The 20375-nt window shown below is 41.8% G+C and overlaps 1 protein-coding gene across 1 annotated transcript in view; it reads left to right on the top strand.

Moving 5' to 3' along the window:
• Positions 1 to 893: 893 nt before the first annotated feature.
• The window catches only part of slc12a3 (solute carrier family 12 member 3), a 55125-nt gene continuing 35643 nt past the window's right edge, over positions 894 to 20375 (top strand). The window contains exons 1-8 of the mRNA XM_080187118.1: positions 894 to 1263; positions 4907 to 5044; positions 8456 to 8531; positions 10680 to 10775; positions 14192 to 14331; positions 16314 to 16424; positions 18218 to 18329; positions 18665 to 18795. Of these exons, the coding sequence (XP_080043244.1) occupies positions 955 to 1263; positions 4907 to 5044; positions 8456 to 8531; positions 10680 to 10775; positions 14192 to 14331; positions 16314 to 16424; positions 18218 to 18329; positions 18665 to 18795 (1113 nt within the window). The 5' untranslated portion in view covers positions 894 to 954. The remainder of the gene's footprint in view (positions 1264 to 4906; positions 5045 to 8455; positions 8532 to 10679; positions 10776 to 14191; positions 14332 to 16313; positions 16425 to 18217; positions 18330 to 18664; positions 18796 to 20375) is intronic.

Here is a 20375-nt window from a genome sequence, read left to right as displayed (position 1 = left end):
TAGCTGCTGTTGGGTACAACACGGTGTCCTTTATAGTGAATTGTGATGCTTTCTTCTTCGATGCTGTAGTTCCAACCAAATCAGCACAAGAAATACCATCCATAAAGTAAACCTGTAAACATTTCCATATGTTTGGAAAACTCTTGACTCTTACTAAACTCATCACCCTGCAGCTAAGCTCTCAGGGGAATTTGTATATATTGTATATGGGGAATTTGGCCTTAAAGGGGAAAGCTGTTCCCACCCTTAACGTTAGGAGAACCGGACAATATATGTCTGGATATCCTTCGCCTTCAGATTGCAGACTCGGGGTATGGTGGGTTTTGCTGCATGTCCTAGCAAAAAGAATTCCTCAACTGGGCAGTATGTTTACCAACTGCGGCAGGCACTTCAGTGGCTGCAAAGGTGCATTGGGGGCGTTCTGGGTGCTGTTTAAATGCAGTTTATTTCTTTGAGGGAACTTATTTAAAATCAATTTTCCCCTACCTCACAAAAGTTGTATGTGCACCTGTTCTCCACACCTCCGTTCCCAGAGGCTATTTGAGCCTCTCTTTTTGAAGCATTTGTATCGGAAGTGCTTTCATACGGGGAGGGGGGGGGGGCGGCTAATGGATTTCTTCCAAAACTGCTTCAATATCCTTGGGCGGTGGAAGTAATTATCCCCCTTCTTCCCGAAGTAGTTTGAGCAAAAACAAGTTTAAACACTAACAGCCCATTAATGGTTTAATGTAGGAGATGTTTATCTGAATAATGCTCGAAGATTGTAGCTGACTTTTGTCATAAACTTTCTTCCCGCTGGCTTTCTCCAGTCCCCACTGCCCCTGTCCTGTGGGGCCGCTTTAATTTCCGTCCGTTGCCGGTTCCTCTCCTATATAAAAAGCCTTGTGGTTCAGAATCCGTTCAATTCCTCCTTTTACCCCGTTCCCCACACAGCTGTGAGCGGGGCTCTTCTCCATGGCAGTTCCCACCATCTCCCAGAGCTCGCTGGAGCTCCCCAGCTCGGCCAGCAGAGGCATTTCCCTGGGCCGCTTCACCATCACAGGCAATGCCGAGGACACCAAGAGCATCTACTGCCCACCCGAGCCCACCTACGACAGCCTGAGTGTCAGCAACCTGACCCAAAGCAGCAGCTTCCATCTCCGAACCTTCGGCTACAACACCCTGGATGCCGTGCCCAGCTATCAACACTATGCCAATACCCGGGCACCGGGGGAGGAGAGGAAAAGCAGACCCACCCTGGCAGATCTCCGCTGCTACATCAGGGTAAGCAAACCTGGCCAGCTTTTCATCTCCTCCACATTTGGATCTGATCTCAGCTCCAGTCAGAATGGATTATCCATTCCACAGCTATAAGACTGTCAAACTCTAGTTCATTCAAACCGTCCCCCCTACCTTAACATTTTAAATTGCATCCTTCAGTATAGTTTTCTTATTTTCAGTTCCTCTTTAATTCACGAGCTTCAAGCTTATTTTGTCCACTTAAAAATCACCTTTAAATTAAGTTTGATTTCAAGCTTTTCTACCACCCCCCCGACTCTCCCAACCCCTTTTAAATTTCTAATTGTAGCGCAAATTGTGACAATTCTAATCAAATGCTAGCCTTCCAAGCGCCAGTTATTTAGATTCCCAGTTCGTTGAAAAGTTTTATTTCTAATGTAGTGACTTTCACAGAACCATGGAATCTCTGCAATGCAGGAAGAGGCCATTTGGCCCATCGAGTCTGCACCGCCCCTCCAAAAGTGCATCCCACCCAGGCTCTCCCCTCTGCCCTATCCCTATTACCCTGGCATTTAGCACCTAAGCTACACTTCTTTGGGCTATGGGTGAAAACTGGGGCACCCGGAGGAAACCCATGCAGGCATGTGGAAAATGTGCAAACTCATAGAATCCTACAGTGCAGAAGGAGGTCATTTGGCCCATTGAGTCTGCAATGACCACATTCCCATCCAGGCCCTCCACCCATAACCCCCTGTATATACTCTAGCTAGTCCCCTTGACATTAAGGGGCAATTTAGCATAGCCAACCCACCTAACCCATGCATCTTTGGACCTTGGGAGGAAACCGGAGCACTCAGAGAAAACCAGCAGGGAGAATGTGCAGACAGTGACCCAAGGCAGGAATTGAACCCTTGTCTCTAATTTTCAGTTCCTCTTTAATTCACAAGATTCAAGCTTATTTTGTCCACTTAGAAATCACCTTTAAATTAAGTTTGATTTCAAGCTTTTCTAACCCTACCCTGACTTTAACGCTCTCCCACCCCCTCTTAAATTTCTAATTGTTGAGCAAATTGTGACAATTCTAATCAAATGCTAGCCTTTTAATGCTAGCCAATTCTAATCTAAATGTGTAGTGGTCCGTTTTGGCAGGTCAAATGGGATGAAGGAGTATAACATCAAGGATAAGACTCTTAGCAGTGTAGAGGATCAGAAGGACCTTGGGGTCCAGGTCCATAGGATTCTTAAATTGGCCTTGCAGGTAGAGGATGTGGTTAAGAAGGCATATGGTGTACTGGCCTTCATCAATCGAGGGATTGAGTTTAGGAGTTGGGAGATGATGTTGCAGTTTTATAAGACCCTAGTCAGACCTCTCATGGAATACTGTGCTCAGTTCTGGTCACCTCATTACAGGAAGGATGTGGAAGCTATTGAAAGGATGCAGAGGAGATTTACAAGGATGTTGCCTGGATTGGGTGGCATGCCTTATGAGGATAGGTTGAGGGAGCTAGGTCTTTTCTCCTTAGAGACGAAAGATGAGAGGTGACCTGATAGAAGTGTATAAGATGTTGGGAGGTATAGATTGAGTGGATTCTCAGAGGCTTTTTCTAAGGGCTGGAATGGTTGCTACGAGCGGACACATGTTTAAGGTGCTGGGGAGTAGGTACAGAGGAGATATCGGGGGTAAGTTTTTCACTCAGAGTGTCGTTGGTGAGTGGAATCGGCTGCCATCGGTGGTGGTGGTGGAGGTAAATTTGATAGGGTCTTTCAAGAGACTTCTGGATGAGTACATGGGATTTAATAGAATTGAGGGTTATAGGTAAGCCTAGTAGGTATGGATATCATCAGCGCAACTTGTGGGCCGAAGGCCCTGCTTGTGCTGTAGTATTTCTATGTTCAATGTCTCCTGGCACTGTGAGGCAGCAGTGCTAACCATTGTGTTGCCCCACAGTCTCCACACAGGCAGTCACCTAAGGCCGGAATCGAATCTGTGCCCCAGGCGCTTGAGACAATAGTGCTAACCACTGTGCTGCTGCATTGCCCACTGGGCAAGTTGTCTACTCTTTTCTGTCATGTTTAGGTGCATGATCACTATCAGATTGTTATCCAGTGATAGCTATTGCTTGAAGTATGGTTTAGAATGGTTTTCTTCAAAGCAGAAATGGTTTTAAAAATCTATAATCCTAATTCTAGTTCTATTCTGTTCTCTTTTGCCAACTTCTGAGATTGTCACAAACCCACCCAAACTTTCTCTCTTCTTACTGCCTAACTTGCTGTTAGGTGTTTATCCAATTCATTTAAAGATGTAATTCCCAATTCTAATAAAGGCATAACTTTTGGGAGAGTTGAAACATGAAATAACAGAACAGAACTTGCCAGAAAAAGAAGAAAGATTAATACTTAAATGTCTGCCTGTAAGGAGGTAGCTTTGTGCTCTTGTTCCTGGAAAGGTCATAATGTATACATGGCCAAAAAAGAAAATGCTGGGCAGTCTCAGCAGGTCTGGCAGCATCTGTAAGGAGAGAAAAGAGCTGACATCTCAAATCCAGGTGACCCTTTGTCAAATGTCAGCTCTTTTCTCTCTTTACAGATACTACCAGACCTGCTGAGATTTCCACCATTTTCTTTTTTAGCTTCAGATTCCAGCATCCACAGTAATTTGCTTTTATTATAATGTAAACATGGTTCTATCTGGCTGGAAACATTTTAAGCTTTTTTAACTGTAGCCATCATAATGGTTTGTTTGTAAACCATGTTTAGGTTGGTAAAAACCAATTACGGGAAATCTCCAGTGATCTATTCACATTTTATTGCGCTTCGTCTTAACTTAACGGAATTTTGGCCAACATGTCTACTGCAATACAAACAAAAATGCCTGAAATATCCAGTAGATCAGGCAACATCTGTGGAGAGAAACAGAGTTAGTATTTTAGGTTGATGACCCTGCCAACAGAACTGAGGCAAGAGAGCTTGGACAAAAGAAAGAGGAAGATTTGTGATAAGGATGAAGAACAGGAGAGTTTAAATGACAAATGGGTTCAGAAGGAATGGTAATAGGCAAGGTGAAGAAATATGTGATGTGTCTAGATGAGGCATGAATGGCTGGAAAGCAGCCATTCAAATGGCTATTCATGGAATGAGCCAGAGTTTTACAGCTCAAAAAGGCCCTTCAGCCCATCATGTCTGTGCTGGCCAGTAAGCACCTATCCATTCTAATCCCGTTTTCCAGCACTTGGTCCGTAGCCTTGTATGCTATGGTGTTTCAGGTGCTCATGAGGAGAGCCGTGAATGTGAGCTTGGCAGGTGGCTGCCTATAATCACTATTCAAAATAGTCAATGTGAGTTTCTAAATAAGTTACTGACATATGAATGGGGACTAATTTGACACCAACAGATTATATGAATGAGAATGGAATAAAAACACAATGCTGGAAATACAGTGTTCAGGAACGATGTGAAAAGAAACAGCAGGGTAATATTTTGCTTTGTAACCCTATCAGAACAGCAGTTTCTGGTCAAGTTCCTGATTTTTCAGCCTTTGTTTGCAGCTTTTTTTTTTGTTTTTATATAGAGTGGACACAGGATTATTTCTTTCAGCAGTATTTTTGCGCGTCACTCATTCCTCTACCAGATGTGCACTGAATGAAAACTGGTTAACCCATATTATTGAAGTTACTGTACAATCTTTCAGGATATGGGACAGCGTCCACTTGCATTGTATGAAAATAGACCTGATGATGAACTTGGCAAAGAAGAAAGGGAGATGCAATCGAACGGCAGTAAGCTTGCTGAGGAACCTGTCCGATTTGGCTGGATAAAAGGTGTAATGGTATGTTTAATTTTGTCTTATTTCCTGCACAGCTGGAAATAAGACAAATAGATGAAAAGTGCATTCAGGGATTTTCTGCTCTAGAACAATTATTCTTGACTGTCAATTAGTTTCTGGTCACCAATATTCCATAGCAATGAATTTGGCTATCCTGATGGCATCAGAGCATATTTAATATAGTTACTAAATGTTACGGTGGAATGATCAGCTATCACATCATGTATCCAGTGTCCAGTTATAGGAGAAATCCACAAAGTTATATCCAGTAAACTGTAAAAGAATACACAATTTTTTTGAAGAATAATTTGTTTCAACTCCTTGTTTCAGAAATACTGAAGCAGTCCATACCTGCAGACAGCAACACCTGGATAACATTCAGCCATGGGCTGATAAGTGGCAAGTCATATCTGCCCTTGACACAGGCAGCAATTGACCAAGTGTGGCACCAAGGAGCCATAGAAAAATTGAAGTGAATAGGAATGTGGAGAAGGCTCTCTGCTGCTTTAGAATCATACCTAGCACAAATGGAAGATAGTTGTGGCTCTTGCAGGCCAATCATCTTGGCCCTTGCTTCACGAATTTCTTGGTATGGTTTCTAAGCCCAACCATCTTCAGCTGCTTCAACAATGACCTTCCCACCATCATTAGGTCAAAAGAGGGGATGATTTGCAAAGCATTCATTATAATTTACAACTCCACAGAAACGGAAGTAGTCTGTGCCCACAAGAGCATAGGAATATAAGAATGGCAGCAATGGTAGGCCATTTGACCCTTTGGGCTTCCTCAGCCATTCAATAAGATTGTGTCTGATCTGATTGTGACCTGAACTCTACTTCCCTTGTCTGCCCTCTATTAACCTGGACTCCCTTGTAGATCAAATATCTGTCTAACACACCTTGGATAAATTCAATGATCCAGCCTTCACTGCTCTCTGGGAAGAGAATGCCAAAGATTAACAACTGTCTGAGATGAGATTCCTGACGTCTTAAATGGGAGACCCCTTATTTTGAAACTGTGCCCCTAGATTCTCTCAGCATCCACCCGGTCACATCTCCTGAGAATTATGTGTGTTTCAGTAAGATCACCTCTTGTTCTGCTAAACTCCAGTGAGTATACAGCCAACCTGCTCAACCTTTCCTCATAAGACAACCCCCTCATCTAAGGAATTGCCCTAGTGAACCTCCTATGACCTGCTTCCAATATAAGCATATCTCCCCTTAAATAAAGAAATCAAAATTGTGCAAAGTACCCTAGATGTGGTTTTATCAAGGATCTGTACGTAGACTTATAAGAGGACTTTGCCACTTTTCTATTCTACCCTGCTTGCAATAAAAGCCAACATTACCTCCCTGATTACATGCTGTATCTACATGCCAACATTTTGTGAATAATGTATAAGGATACCCAATTCCCCTGAAGCCACAAAATTCTGAAGTCTTTCCATTTAAATACTATTTTGCTTTGCTGTTCCTCCTGCCAAGTGGACAACCTCTCATTTTCCCACATTATATTTAATCTGCCAAATGTTTCCCTTTGTAGATTCTGTGTCCTTCACGTAATTTGCTTCCCTAACTATCTTTGTATTGTCAATAATTTTGGCTTCATTCAATGCCTTCAACCAAGTCATTAATATGATAATATAAATGAGATGATATAAATAGTTGAGGCCCCAGCACTGCCCCCTGCGACACACCAGTAGTTACAGTTTGCCAACCTGAAAATGACCCAATTATCACGACTTTCCCTTTCCTATTAGTTAGCCAGTCTTCTATCCATGCTCATACATTTCCGCAAAAGAAGCATGTGCTTTCATCTTGTGTGGTACCTCATTGCAGCAGGGCCTGGACTACATTTAGGCTTGGGCTGATAAGTAGCAAGTAACATCTGCACCACACATGTGACCAGCAATAACTATATCTAACAACGGAGAATTAGCCACCTCCCTTGAAATTCAAAGGCATTGCTGAAGCCTCCACCATCCACATCCTGGAAGTTATTATTAACCAGAAACTTACCTGAAGTAGCAATACAAATACTGCAGAGACAAGAGCAAGTCAGAGTCTGGGAGCTTTGCAACAAGCAGTTTATCCCCTGATGCTACAAAACTTTCCACCACCTTTGAGGCATAAGTCAGGAATGTGATGGAATGCTCTCCATTTACCTGAATGAGTAAAGCTGTAGCAGCGTTCCAGCTCAGCACCATCCCGGGTGAAGCAGCCCATCAACCACTTTGAACTTTCATTCACTCCACACAGTGGCAGCATTTTCACCATCTACAAGGTGCACTAAGTTCCTTTGATAGCACCTTCCAAACCAGTGACCTCTGCCAAATAGAAGGACATCACCGGCATGTTCCGCTCAAAGCCACATACCATCCTGACTTGGAGTTGTATCACCATTCCTTTGGTGTTGTAAGGTCAAAATCTTGGAACTCCCTCCCTACACCACATGGACTGCAGTAGTTCAAGAAGGTGACTTATCACCAACTTCTCAAGGGCAATAAATGTTGGCTTTAGTAGCAACACTACCATCCCATGAATGAATAAAACAAAAATGACTTGTCATTCATCAGTTCCACTTGTAAATGTACTTGTGGGGATGTCTGAAGATAGTTTAGGATATTTTCCTGTCAGTTGCCTCCTCCCTATGCTGAAGAGCCTAGTGTCATCATGGTTCTCTCCATTAAGTATGACCCCAACTGGTAGACCTTTCCCCCTGACTCTCATTGACTCCAGTTTTGTTAGGGCTCCTGATGCCACACTCAGCCTACCTCAATGTCAAGGGTAATCACTCTCCTCTCACCTCCAGAGTTCAGCTCTTTAGTGAAATAAGTTTAAGAGGTGATTTGATAGAGGTGTTCAAAATCCCGAGACGTCTGAACAGAGTAGATAGAGAGAAACTCTGGTTAGAAAGGTTGAGAACCCAAGTTCTCAAACCAAGTTCAGAAAAAGCGTCATATTGGATTCAGTGTTAACCCTGTTCCTCTCTCCACAGATCTGCTGAGTATTTTCACCATTTTGTTTTTATTTGAGAGCCAGATGACACTAATTTAAGCTGATTGGTAAAATAAATATCAAGATGCAAATCTTCTCATGCAGCAAAGATGTAGGATCTGGAATGCATTGCCTGAGAGTTTAGTGGAGGCAGATTCAAATATAGCTTTTAAAAGGGAACAAGATAATTATCTGAAGAGAAATCTACAGGACTAGGGGAAAAGGCAGGGAAGTGGGACCAGTTAGGTGGCCCTTCTAGAGACTTGCATGGAAAAGGCCATTATAAGATTCTATCATTCTAAGAGCTTTACAATGAAATTGATTATCCACTGAAGGATGCTTCTCCTTAAATAGGTAATACTAAATGCCTTCCTTAATGCATGTACAGTAATTATTGCTTGTTTTTTCATTTACTTAGATTCGATGCATGTTAAATATCTGGGGTGTTATTTTGTATTTGCGATTGTCATGGATTACTGCACAGGCTGGAATAGGTAAAGATAAATTTGTAAACTTCAAAATGTTAGATTTCAGTGTTCATTAAAAAGCACTTAATGAAAATCTGAATTTATTATACTAATGAAGAAAAAGATTAAAACAACTTGGTGCAATGTTTTAGTAGAATTAAAGAGAAAAGAAAGGGTAAGTACTGTGATGTACACATAGACATCGTGAGTATGTGCACATAGACATCGTAAAGAAAAGAGTGAACCAATGTCCCAGTGAAAAGCCAGTGGATAAATAAATTTGGTGATGTGCTACTGAGCTGGATAATGATTCTTTGTGTTAGCTGATTTTGTCCTTGATTATCCTGCATCTAGGAAGGAAAAATCAGTTAGGATTCCCCCTACTGATTGTCGTTCACAATCTGCACAGAGAAAACATGTATGCAAGACTGAGCTCTGCTGTTACGCCCCTGCATACACTGATTTTAAATGGAGTTTGCAATGGCAAAAATGGATGTGTGCTTTTTTACCCAGCTTATACTATTGTGTATTTAGCTTCAAGTTTGAGATTTGCTGGGAATGCAATAATAATGCAAGTGTGAAATTTCAATTCAATAAGGTTTAAAGGGACAATTAAGAGGTGTATCATAATTGGTTGATGATAAAAGTCTGATTCCGTTAGTAACTTTTGTCAGGGCTGAGAGAAAAGTTTAGGGAGTGATTGGCAAAAATGAAGAGGAAAGAAATCAAGTGTGCAGGCACATGACATGGCACTTGCTGATTGAGGGCTGCGAAATGCAAGCTCACGCTGCAGGAAGCTGTAGCTTAAGAGGGTTATCCTCTGTGATACGCCATGGCATCTTTCTCATGGGTAAAAATTGCAGCAATATTAGGAATTGGAACCTCGTTTCAAGTTGCCTTGCTGCGCAGCTGCTGCATCTGGTTCTCTGGTCTCCTAGACTTATACAGACAGCTCTCAATTGATGCTGGGTTTGTAAGGATTTGCCTTATGTTAAGGTAGCGTCTTGAATGCAGTTAACTGGGGTATAGTGATTGTCTGCTACTCTGTCTTGGTGGCTTTTTTGACAAGTGAGGCTGAACTATCCATGCCTACCAAAGCCAGTGCATTTTTGTCAGAGCTTAAGAACTTCACTTCAAGCAGGAGTCCCAGCATTACCTATTCAGGGCAACAAACCACAAAGAACAACTTTTGCTAGGGCTGTTCACACGCTGAGAACAAGTTTTTAAAAAAGACAGCACAAGCTGGGAGACACAGGGTCATGGCCATCTCCAAGACAACCCATGTTGTTGCATTTTAGACAAGACGGTTAACGTCAGTTATTTTGTCAAAAACAATCTCCTGGCTACTTCTCACATCCTGCTTCCATGCTGTGCCCGAGACAGCAAGAAACTGATCATTCAAGCGGCAGCCTTCATCTGTTTTAGTTGTTATATTGGCTGCAGGGACCCCTGTTCGCTTCACATTCATTCTTCAATTTAAAGTATTAATTGCTATTTAAGTCAAGTGAATAGCCCCGCGTTGTCACAATTTATGATGCTGTTTTTGATGCATACTGCACAGCTTTTTTCCTAAAGTATTACTCGCTGTTTAGTTTGAATGAATAATTTCAGCTTGCATCAGATAGAAAGGGTTTTTACTCCTTCATGTTCTGCCATTGGTTTAAAGTGCACGTGGTCTCATCGCAGTTTCTTTATGTGAAGATAGATAAGAATTTTTATTTTCTGATTAATACTGGTAGAAATCCGTGGACATAAATATTTTTTGTAAGATGTAAATCTTGCACAGAATTTACAGCACAAACAGGCCATTCTGCCCAGCTGCTCAGTGCTAAGACTCCAACCATCCTGCTACATTTCACCTTATCAGAGTGTTCTGTAGCTGTTACTCAGTAAAAGGTGAAATTTACATATGCAGAACTTAATATATTAATCTTGGCATAAAATAAAGATATAATTGTAGTGTGGAGTGATCTCTCTTTCCAAACAATTTATGATGGGTCCAATTCCTCACACGTAATTGGGGCATCGGTCAAAACATGCGCTAGCAATTATGGGCCTGGTGGCCTTTTCTTGTTTTAGATAAATAGTCACACAAATATTTAAGTATGAAGTACCAGGTATTTTTCAATGGTGTGAAAACACTAATAATTTTGGTTTTGTTTACTTCCATTACAGCTCTAACATGGTTAATCATCATTATGTCTGTAATTGTAACCAGCATTACAGGTCTGTCCATATCAGCAATATCCACCAATGGGAAAGTCAAATCAGGTATTGTTTGTGCTCGCTTCCTCACATTACTTCCTATTGTTTCACTCACCTTAGCCTTACTTTATCCATGCCAGTTAACATAGACCAGCAAGGAAAGGAGTTGACAGGCGATAATATTTATTAAGGGCCAGGATATGGACAGAAGAGTTTGTATTGAGCTGAAGCTTATGGAAGATATATGATGGGAGGTCAGTCAGGAGATCATTGTCATATTAAAGGTATGGATGAGGATATCACAGGCAGTTGTGTCAGTGATGCTCAATTGATGGCATTCTCGCCTCTAAGCCTCAAAGTTCTGGATTCAAATCCCACTCCAGGTCTGAGCACAAAAACGAAGCCTGACACTCCCGTGCAGTACTGAGGGAGTGTTGCAGTGTCAGGGTGAAAAAGAGGCCGCATCTGTCTGTCGAGGTGGATGTTAAGGATCGATTGGCACCTCCACCTCCCATCCTCCCTGTTCCTGGCCCATATTTATTCCTCAGTCAACGTTACAAATTAGATTATCACGGTCACATTGCTGTTTGTGGGAGTTTGCTTTGCATAAATTGGCTGCTGTGTTTCCTACATTGTAACAGTGACCACACTTCAAAACTATTTAATTGGCTACAAACCACATTGAAACATCCGGTGGTCTTAAAAAGCAATGTGAAAATGCAGAAAGGGTTGATATTCCAGGGGTGGAAAGAGGGAATCTTTGTGATAGCAATGGGGTAAAGATAGAAACTCAACTCTGGGTTATATAGGATGCAGTAGCTGGAAATAATCTGCTTAGACCAAAGGCTGTGGGAGGAGAATGGGGTGCAGCCATCGGCAAAAGTTCTAAGTTTCTGAGAGTCCCAAGATGATGGCTGGTGTACTTTTCACTGTATGTTAATGCATGTGGCAATAATAAATCAAATCAAAGTCTACCAGTATTTAACTGGGGGAAAGTGGAGTTCATTTAAGGAAGATGTTGGACAAGAATCATAACACAGAGGCAAAGGTAGAGTCATGGCATTTAGTCAGTGACAGGTAGAGTTAGATGTCATCACCCTATGTGTAGAAACTGACTCCATGTCTGCCATGAGACTGAAGGCTGGGTGAAGGAGATACTCATGGATAATTCTGTAAATAGTTTTCAGTGGCTGGAGTTTCAGCTGTTGCTCGATATGCCCTCCTATGATCGGATGGGTGAGCATGGAACGAAGGGAGGCCAATCCAACATGCTCTGGGGCGGAGTGGTGGCATTGGTAAAGGATAGGAGCAAGGAGCAGACCATCTTTTATTTCAAAAATATACTTTAGTCATAAAAAAACTCAATTAAAACATTGCAAACTACATGTCTAAAAATTGCAAATAGTGCAGAAAAAAACATTTTTACAGTCCTAGACAAAATTACAGTCATTACATTTCAAAACTTAAAAACTATATACATGCCTCAGATTTTACTGTGTGCCATTATTTCTCAGATTGGCACACAGTTATGCAGGCCGAGGGTATTCTGCAGTTCCCGGGCCCTCGGTCTGCCTCCGTTAAAAGGCCTTACAGTGTGGCCTTTCCCCATTGTGCCTTTGCAGCGGCTGCCCCAAGCTTAAGCGCGTCCCTCAGCACATAGTCCTGGACCTTGGAATGTGCCAGTCTGCAACACTCGGTCGAGGACAGTTCTTTCAACTGGAAGATCAGCAACTTTCGGGCAGACCAAAGAGCATCCTTCACCGAGTTGATAACCTTCCAGCAGCAGTTGATATTTGTCTCGGTGTGCGTCCCCGGAAACAGCCCGTAGAGCACAGAGTCCTGCGTCACCAAGCTGCTCGAGACGAACCTCGACAGTTACCACTGCATCTCACTCCAGACCTTCTTTGCAAAGGCACATTCCACAAGGATGTGTGCGACCATCTCGTCAGCCCCGCAGCCGCTTCAAGGGCAGCGTGCGGTGATGTTGAGACCTCGAGCATGCATAAAGGATCTGATGGGGAGTACCCTTCTCCCCATCGGCCAAGCCAGATCTTGGTGCTTGTTTGTGAGTTCTGGTGATGAGATGTTCTGCCAGATGACACTAACAGTCCATTCAGGGAACCATCCGATAGGATCCACCATCTCCTTTTCTCTCAGGACCTCAAGGACGTTACATGCTGACCACTGCTTAATCGCCATGTGGTCAGGGTGTGTTTGCAGAAAAGTTTCTCCACGAAGGACAGGTGCTGCGGTGCAAGGAGCAGACCATTCAGGCTCATGAGCCTGTTCTTCTACCACTCAATCAGTACATTGCAGATCTGCTCTTAACTCCATCTACCACCATTGTTTCCCTGATCTTTGTCAGCCTTGCCAAAACAATAGTCTATCAATTTCAGTTTTGAAATTTACAATTAACCCCAACCTCTCAACAGTATTTTAAGAGAAAGTTTTCCACATTTCCACCTCATGATAAGGGACTATCTGACAATACTCCCGAATGGCCTACCTCCAATTTTATCTCTGCTACTAGACTGTCCCACTAAAGAGAACAATTTATCTTCATCTACCCTTTTAGAGACCTAATTTGATCACCCCTTAATCTTTTATATTCAGTAATGCAAGCCTAGCCATTGCAGCCTGTCCTCATAATTTAATTCTTTTATCCAGGGTTGTATCAATGACCATGTCAAAAGCTGCAGAGAAGTTGAGAAGAATGAGATGGAATAAGATACTATGATAATACTTGGCATGACATTTTTGGCTCTGGTTAGGTTTTTGTGTTTTCTTGGGATGGAAAATTGGTATTGGAGGGATTAAAACAAGGATTTTCAGGACAAATGGGCACAGACTTGGGAAGTAGCAGCACTTGCAAAGATTTTGAAGAGGAAAGTGAAGTTGGGGATGGGTCCTTTATCTGTTTGGAAAGACAGAGGGGTTGAGGGTGGTTTTATTGAGGGATGGGGACAGTGGTGATAGTTATGAAAGTGGATTGGGCAGCATCTGAGGAGAGGATTGAGCACCAGGTGTGGGGGCGAGCCTAGAAGGCCAAGCGTTCAGAACAATGAGAGATGGCAGGGGGAACAGACGAGGATGGGTGGGGATTAGGTCTGGCTTCACAGAAACAGGTTTTATGAAAGGTCCAAACAGCATATCGTGTTTTATAACAAGTTTGAGGCCTAGCCAGATTTTTCTTGTTCCTATTGCCTTTGGCAGTGTTTCTCTGTCTTCGAACTGAAATATAAGAAAGCAATGCATTGTGGACAGGGTCATCAGAAGTCAAACAGATTACAGGTTCTGGTCAAATTATACACAGATTCTGTATAGCTAGTACAAATCACAGAGGGCCTGTGCTTATATTTTCTCTCTTTTGATTCAAGTCCATGTTGAAGATGATAGGTCCGTGTTTTGTACTGAACAGTTTCATGGCCTGTGCTTACTGTAAACTGACTTTCATTCCTGTGTTCTTTGTTGTTGTTGCTCAGGAGGTACATATTTCCTCATCTCTCGCAGCCTCGGACCAGAGCTTGGAGGTTCCATTGGTCTCATCTTTGCTTTTGCAAATGCGGTGGCAGTTTCTATGCACACTGTTGGTTTCGCTGAGACTGTGAGAGATCTCCTCATTGTAAGTTCAATCCATTTCAAACTATTGTCACGGTACTTTTTTGCAAGAATTGTGAATATCAATCAACATCTGGTAAAGGTTCATTCTCAAGAATACTCGAGCACAGTGCAATATGGATGCAGCTTTTTTTTTGTTTGTTTTTATTCCAGTTCAATCAAATCAAGATCAATTCAGAGTCTCAACAAGCTGAGACATTCCCGATCCAAGCTGACAAGACAGGGCTCTCACCTCCTGTCTTGGGCTTGATCTACATGACCCAAGCTGATTGGAGTAGGCATAGCTCCTCCTCCAAAGCTTGATCTCATTTACATTTTAGCCAAAAGGCCAAGGTGCTGCTTTTAAAAATTGCTTCAAATGAAGCTAAAATGTAACCTAATGACTTCAACTAAGCATTGCATGTCGATACTACACTTGATCTTAGCCAAAAAGGTGAGAAGCGATTAGCATTCATGATTTCCACAAAGGGCTACTCAGTGAAGACCGGACAGGGGATAGGAAATGTCATTGGACCAAATGCTGTATAAAAATGACATATCTTATTTCTTAAGAGTCCTTTTGTTCATTGTGGGTGCTGCCTTTTAGCATTTTTTGGCTTTCTTTTGCCAGAGACTAACATGAGGAGACAGAATAATGGTGAATTGCACCTTTTGTCTACATTTCAGAGCTAACTGGGTTATGAATGAAATCTTCGAGTTACATTGAGCAGAAGGGGCAGGTCAGCTGCAAGCAGTCTCAAGGTTCTATCATGAGTGCACCGGTATTAACTTGAAAACCAGCAACATTGCAGCACATTCCTTAACTTGCAAAGATTATCCACAGTTAAAAGGCTGATGCCAACAAGAGCGACACATCTCTGTATACTCAACAACAAAGTGAGATACATGTAAAATTTCAATCCCTTGACTATGAACAGATGGAAAATCTAACCCAACATGAAACGTAATAAATGACTTGGTGTTATTTTTATGAACTTTATTGAATCTAATTTACAAAATCATGAAACAGTTGCCTAGCCTGTTTAAATTGCTTTATTGTCAACTTATCAGTTTGCTAAATAAATCACAGAATACTGACTAATTTGAAAGTTCACCATTATCTGGTGACAATGATTGTTCCAAAACCCTGCAGCATAATGTGTTCTTCAGACAAGCCCCACTGATTAGCTTAATCACCAGTTTTCTGAAGCTGTCAGTACCAGCCTTTGCATAACAACAGTCTTAGTTTTTAGTTTATTTATTAGTCTCACAAGCTGGCTTACATTAACACCGCAATGAAGTTACTGTGAAAATCGCCTAGTCACCACATTCCAGCGCCTGATCAGGTATGCTGAGGGAGAATTTAGCGTGGCCAATGCATCTCACCAGCATGTCTTTTGGACTGCAGGAGGAAACTGGAGCACTTGGAGGAAACCCACACAGCCTCCACACAGTCACCCAAGCTGTGAATTGAACCTGGGTCCCTGGTGCCATAAGGCAGAAATGCTAGCCACCATGCTGCCCTCTACAGAGTGAGATGACAAATGTTGACTATAATCTCAAAGTGTGATTTTTAAATGGTCTGTTTCTACATTATTTTTCTAATAGAGTTTACCGTTAGAATCACAGAAACATTCAAAGAGTTTGTCAGCACAACATTACACCTGAACATGACAGGCTGATGATAAACAAATCAATCTACCCCACCTATCTGAATTTGGTCAGCTGGGTTATACAAATACAATGTTGAGCTTAACTATTGCCAAAAAGCATTTTGTAGTACTGTGCTGTCCCTGGGTAGCTGGACACTGGTGCCGCTGTTGTTAGTAGACCCAAGAATAGCTCTTCTGATGAGGTAGGTTAAGTGTTTGGCTAATGACAATATGTTCATTGGAGATGTGTAATTCCAGTAGGCATCAAGATCCAGAATGTGTATTCTTGTTTTTGCTGTGGTTTAATGAGCTTCATGCAAAATTCCTGTAAATCTAAACACATTAACATTTTCAGGAATACAATGCAACAATAGTGGATCCAACAAATGATATACGAATTATTGGAGTCATAACCGTGACTGTGCTGCTTGGGATTTCACTAGCTGGAATGGAATGGGAAGCAAAGGTAAGACCAAATAAACTATAAAATGAAGCCCCAAGACTAGCTTTTCTGAAGCTGCCAATACCAGCTTTTGCATAAAAACAGTCTTAGTTTTTAGTTTTACTAATTTATTTATTAGTGTCACAAGTAGGCTTACATTAAAACTGCAATGAAGTTACTGTGAAAATTCACTAGTAGTTGCACTCCAGCGCCAGTTCGGATTCACCGAGGGAGAACTTAGCATGGCCAATACACTGAACCAGCGGTCTTTCAGACTGTGGGAGGAAACTGAAGCACCCGGAGGAAATCCACGCAGACGCAGGGAGAACACACAGACTCCACACAGTGACCCAAGCCAGGAATCACCCCAGGTCCCTGAGGCTGTGAGGCAGCAGTGCTAACCACTGTGCCATCATGCCATCTCAAAAATTTACACAAGCTTTGAGTCTCTATATTCAAATCAAGAAGTGTTGATGATCCATCTTAATTTTACTTTAATTTTGCTGATTCTCTAATGCTTTCTTATCTGTGCTTGATTTTAATGTAATGTTTCCCTATTTATGTCACCCACAACCGTGCACCATAGTCTTGGGAGGTAGGTCATATCTTCTCACTCCTCGCTGCTTCCTAGTTGGCTGAGATGAGGTGGACGAGAGGCTCCTGTTGTGACACATCCCCAGCCCGCCCCATCCCCAAACAAAAAATTACCTGAGTGATGATTGGCACTTTCCCCGGCAGAATTCAGGATCACAGTTGCAAACCCATGTCCAACAACAGTATGGCCATTGGAGCCAGCAACCAGTGCAAATTGCCAAATCACGAAGATGGCCAGTGTTGGTTTAAATACCAATTGCTATCAAGTACTACTAACGTTCAAGTCCCCCACTGGAAGCTTGGAGATTATCAGCATTACTAGTTTGAAACTAAAAATATGTGTAGTGTTACTTCTACTGAATTTTAGGGATAACAGCATTAGTTGTACTGGTATAGATGAGCAATAGGAATATGGTCAGCAGCATTTACTCTTAGAATCAGGGGGATGTCTGCCCTTCCATCAATGTGCACCCCTATCCTTTGTAAGCTCAGTTTGACTTAAATCCAGAAGTTATTGCTGACCTGGGGGGTAGGATAGAAGGCTTTCTGGAGTTTTTAGTGATAGGTCAAAGGACATCACTGAACCAAACACAGCAGGATTTTACTCTGGATCCTGACAGAACATTAAAATGAGTTTACTTTAGTATGTTTAATGTTTAAAGAAAATCCAAAGCTGTTCACACAGGAGGACGATAAGGGGGATGATGGTTTCTCATGTGGTTGAGGAAAAAAGTGTGAGTTTTTAGGGAAAGAATTCTACAGAGTGTATCCAAGATGTTAGAATATTTGAAGGCCTCAATAGTTATATTACATTCAGTGGTCGGACATCATAGTAAACATGGTTATTCATGAATTATTTTCAGATTCTATACTTTTTTCCTCAAATAAGATTCAACACAAGAACATGAAAAGATTTCTGTAACTGTCTGCAACTCATTTTTATCAGACCTACTAGATGGAGCTGAAGAAATCAATTTTATTCAAGGAGGGCAAGGAAGCGATAACTTAACACTATTTGATTCCTCCACTTAATTTTTCCTCCACCTGAGGTATTAGCAATCGTATCAATGGTGGTTGTAAAGAAGTCACACCCAATTTATCCACTTAGCAGCAAGAAGTTTGCAACAGAAATAACAGAAATGAATGGGGGCAGAAAGGAACTACATTGTGATTTTTCCAGTGTTTTTCTGCTGCAAAGAATACCCTTCTCTTCTTTTTGATAGGCACAAGTTGGCTTCTTCTTTGTCATCATGGTTTCCTTTGCAAACTACATTGTGGGAACCATTATTCCAGCCTCTCAAGAAAAGCAAGCCAAAGGTGTCTTCGGTTATAGAGGTGTGTACTAATGTTCCTCATCTGTGGAGGGATCTTATTTTCCAGCTACATTTTCATAACACCAAACCACCAGAGCCTGGGTAAGATGCTGAGTTGGTGCAGACTAGATGGGCCGAATGGCCTCCTTCCGTAGTAGTGATTCTATGAACTGACAGCCTGTTATGGATTGTTGTCATGTTGGCTACTTCAAACCGAGTTTGCTGAGATTGTTTTGCAATTGTTTGCAGTGCCCATGATATGGTCATATAGTGTGGTATGCATATAAGGTTACTGGTTTTGTTGAGACAATGATGCCCACCTCCGCTGTTCACTATGGTGCTGATTTTGCTTTGCAGCCAATATATTTGCCCAAAACCTTTTGCCTAACTGGCGAGGAGATGATGCATCGTTCTTTGGCATGTTTTCCATTTTCTTTCCCTCTGCAACTGGCATCCTGGCAGGTGCAAACATCTCTGGAGACTTGAAGGTAATTCCAAACACTCTGAATAAATGGGTGGGTTTTCCTCTAGGCTCCATGCTGTGACGTCAATGCAGATATAAAACAGGGAAATCCCACCTGTGCTTGCAGCAATGTCTTCACCTACATTCCCAATGACTGGGCAATGTGTTTAATGGGGAATAGTGATGTTAACCGACGGCTAAATGAAGGAGTGTATTTCAGGATTTCAATTTTAAACGGAGCTGTAATAATTCTGATGACCCAATGTCCCTAAGTGTAATGAAGGGAGAGAACTGCATTTTAGTAGTGTTTTTTCCTGTTACTTGTTTTATAATTCACATTTTTGATTCAGAAGCAGCCATGAACATACAACATATACATTTTCATACAGTCTCTCCTCTACATCATGCAACAAGACAGCATGATTGGGGCCTGTTATAAACTGGAGAATGCAACTTGCTAGTATTACTGTAGAGCAAGTTTATTTGTTTCATTTCATCATGGTGAACGCTAATGTGGAAAATGAAACTTTCTTCGTCCCTCTGAATATTAAAAGCAACATTTGTTTTTTGAATTTGAGACTATGTTTAAAATTAGATGGGATGTAAAATGGGTGGCACAGTGGTTAGCACTGCTGCCTCACAGCGCAAGGGATCAGTATTTGATTCAGGCTTTTGGTGACAGTGTGGAGTTTGCACATTCTCCCTGTGCTTGTGTAGGCTTCCTCCGGCTGCGCCAGTTTCCTCCCACAGTCCAAAGGTGTGCAGGTTAGGTGGATTGCGTGGGATGATAGGGATAGGAGCCGGTAAAAACAGTTTGGTCAAAGAAGCATGTTCCTTTTTGTTTAATATCGACATCATTGCCTATCTTTCAAAGATATCACTTGTTCTTTCTCCAGAAACAACTCTAGTTATTTCTTCAATTGGCCTGTTTGTGGTAGGTCCAAAATCTACTTTCAGCTCCATAAACCTAAGTTCGAAGCTACAGTGAAAGATTGAATCTGTACTCTTTGTATTGCTGTCAAAAGATGGTTAGGAAAATCTCTGCTAAAGTTGAATATGAGTTTATGATCAATATCACAAACTTAACAGGATACATGATCTATGTTCTGAATTCATTTTGCTTAAGTGTATACTGAAGTTAATTAGGTGAACAGAACAAATAATGGGTTTACTCCATCAACTGCAGCTGCAGTGGGCACCATATGGAAGATGCATTCCAGCAATGCTTCTTTGACACCTCCCAAACCTATGACCTCTACCATGAAGGAAAAGGGCATCGAAACACCACTTCAATCCCCTCCAAGTTGCATACCAAGCTAACTTGGGAAACATATCTCCATTTCTTCATTGCTGCTGGGTCAAAGTTCTGGAACTTCCCATCTAAGAGCACTGTGGGAATAACTTCACCACAGAGACTAAAGCAGCTCAATAAGGTGATATTATCACCCCCACCACCTCGCAGATAATAAATGCTGGCCCACAACCCATGAATGAAAACCAGAAGAAATGGGAAATTAAATACCTGTGAGTATTGACTCATCAAGTGAATATCCTGTTCTTCCTAATGTTAGTAATGTTCTTGTATATTGCACGGTTTCATTCCTG

The sequence above is a fragment of the Carcharhinus amblyrhynchos genome, chromosome 4 (assembly GCF_965287045.1).
Source record: "Carcharhinus amblyrhynchos chromosome 4, sCarAmb.v2.hapA, whole genome shotgun sequence".
Classification (NCBI taxonomy): Eukaryota; Metazoa; Chordata; class Chondrichthyes; order Carcharhiniformes; family Carcharhinidae; genus Carcharhinus; species Carcharhinus amblyrhynchos.
This window is presented reverse-complemented; position numbering and strand designations above follow the sequence as displayed.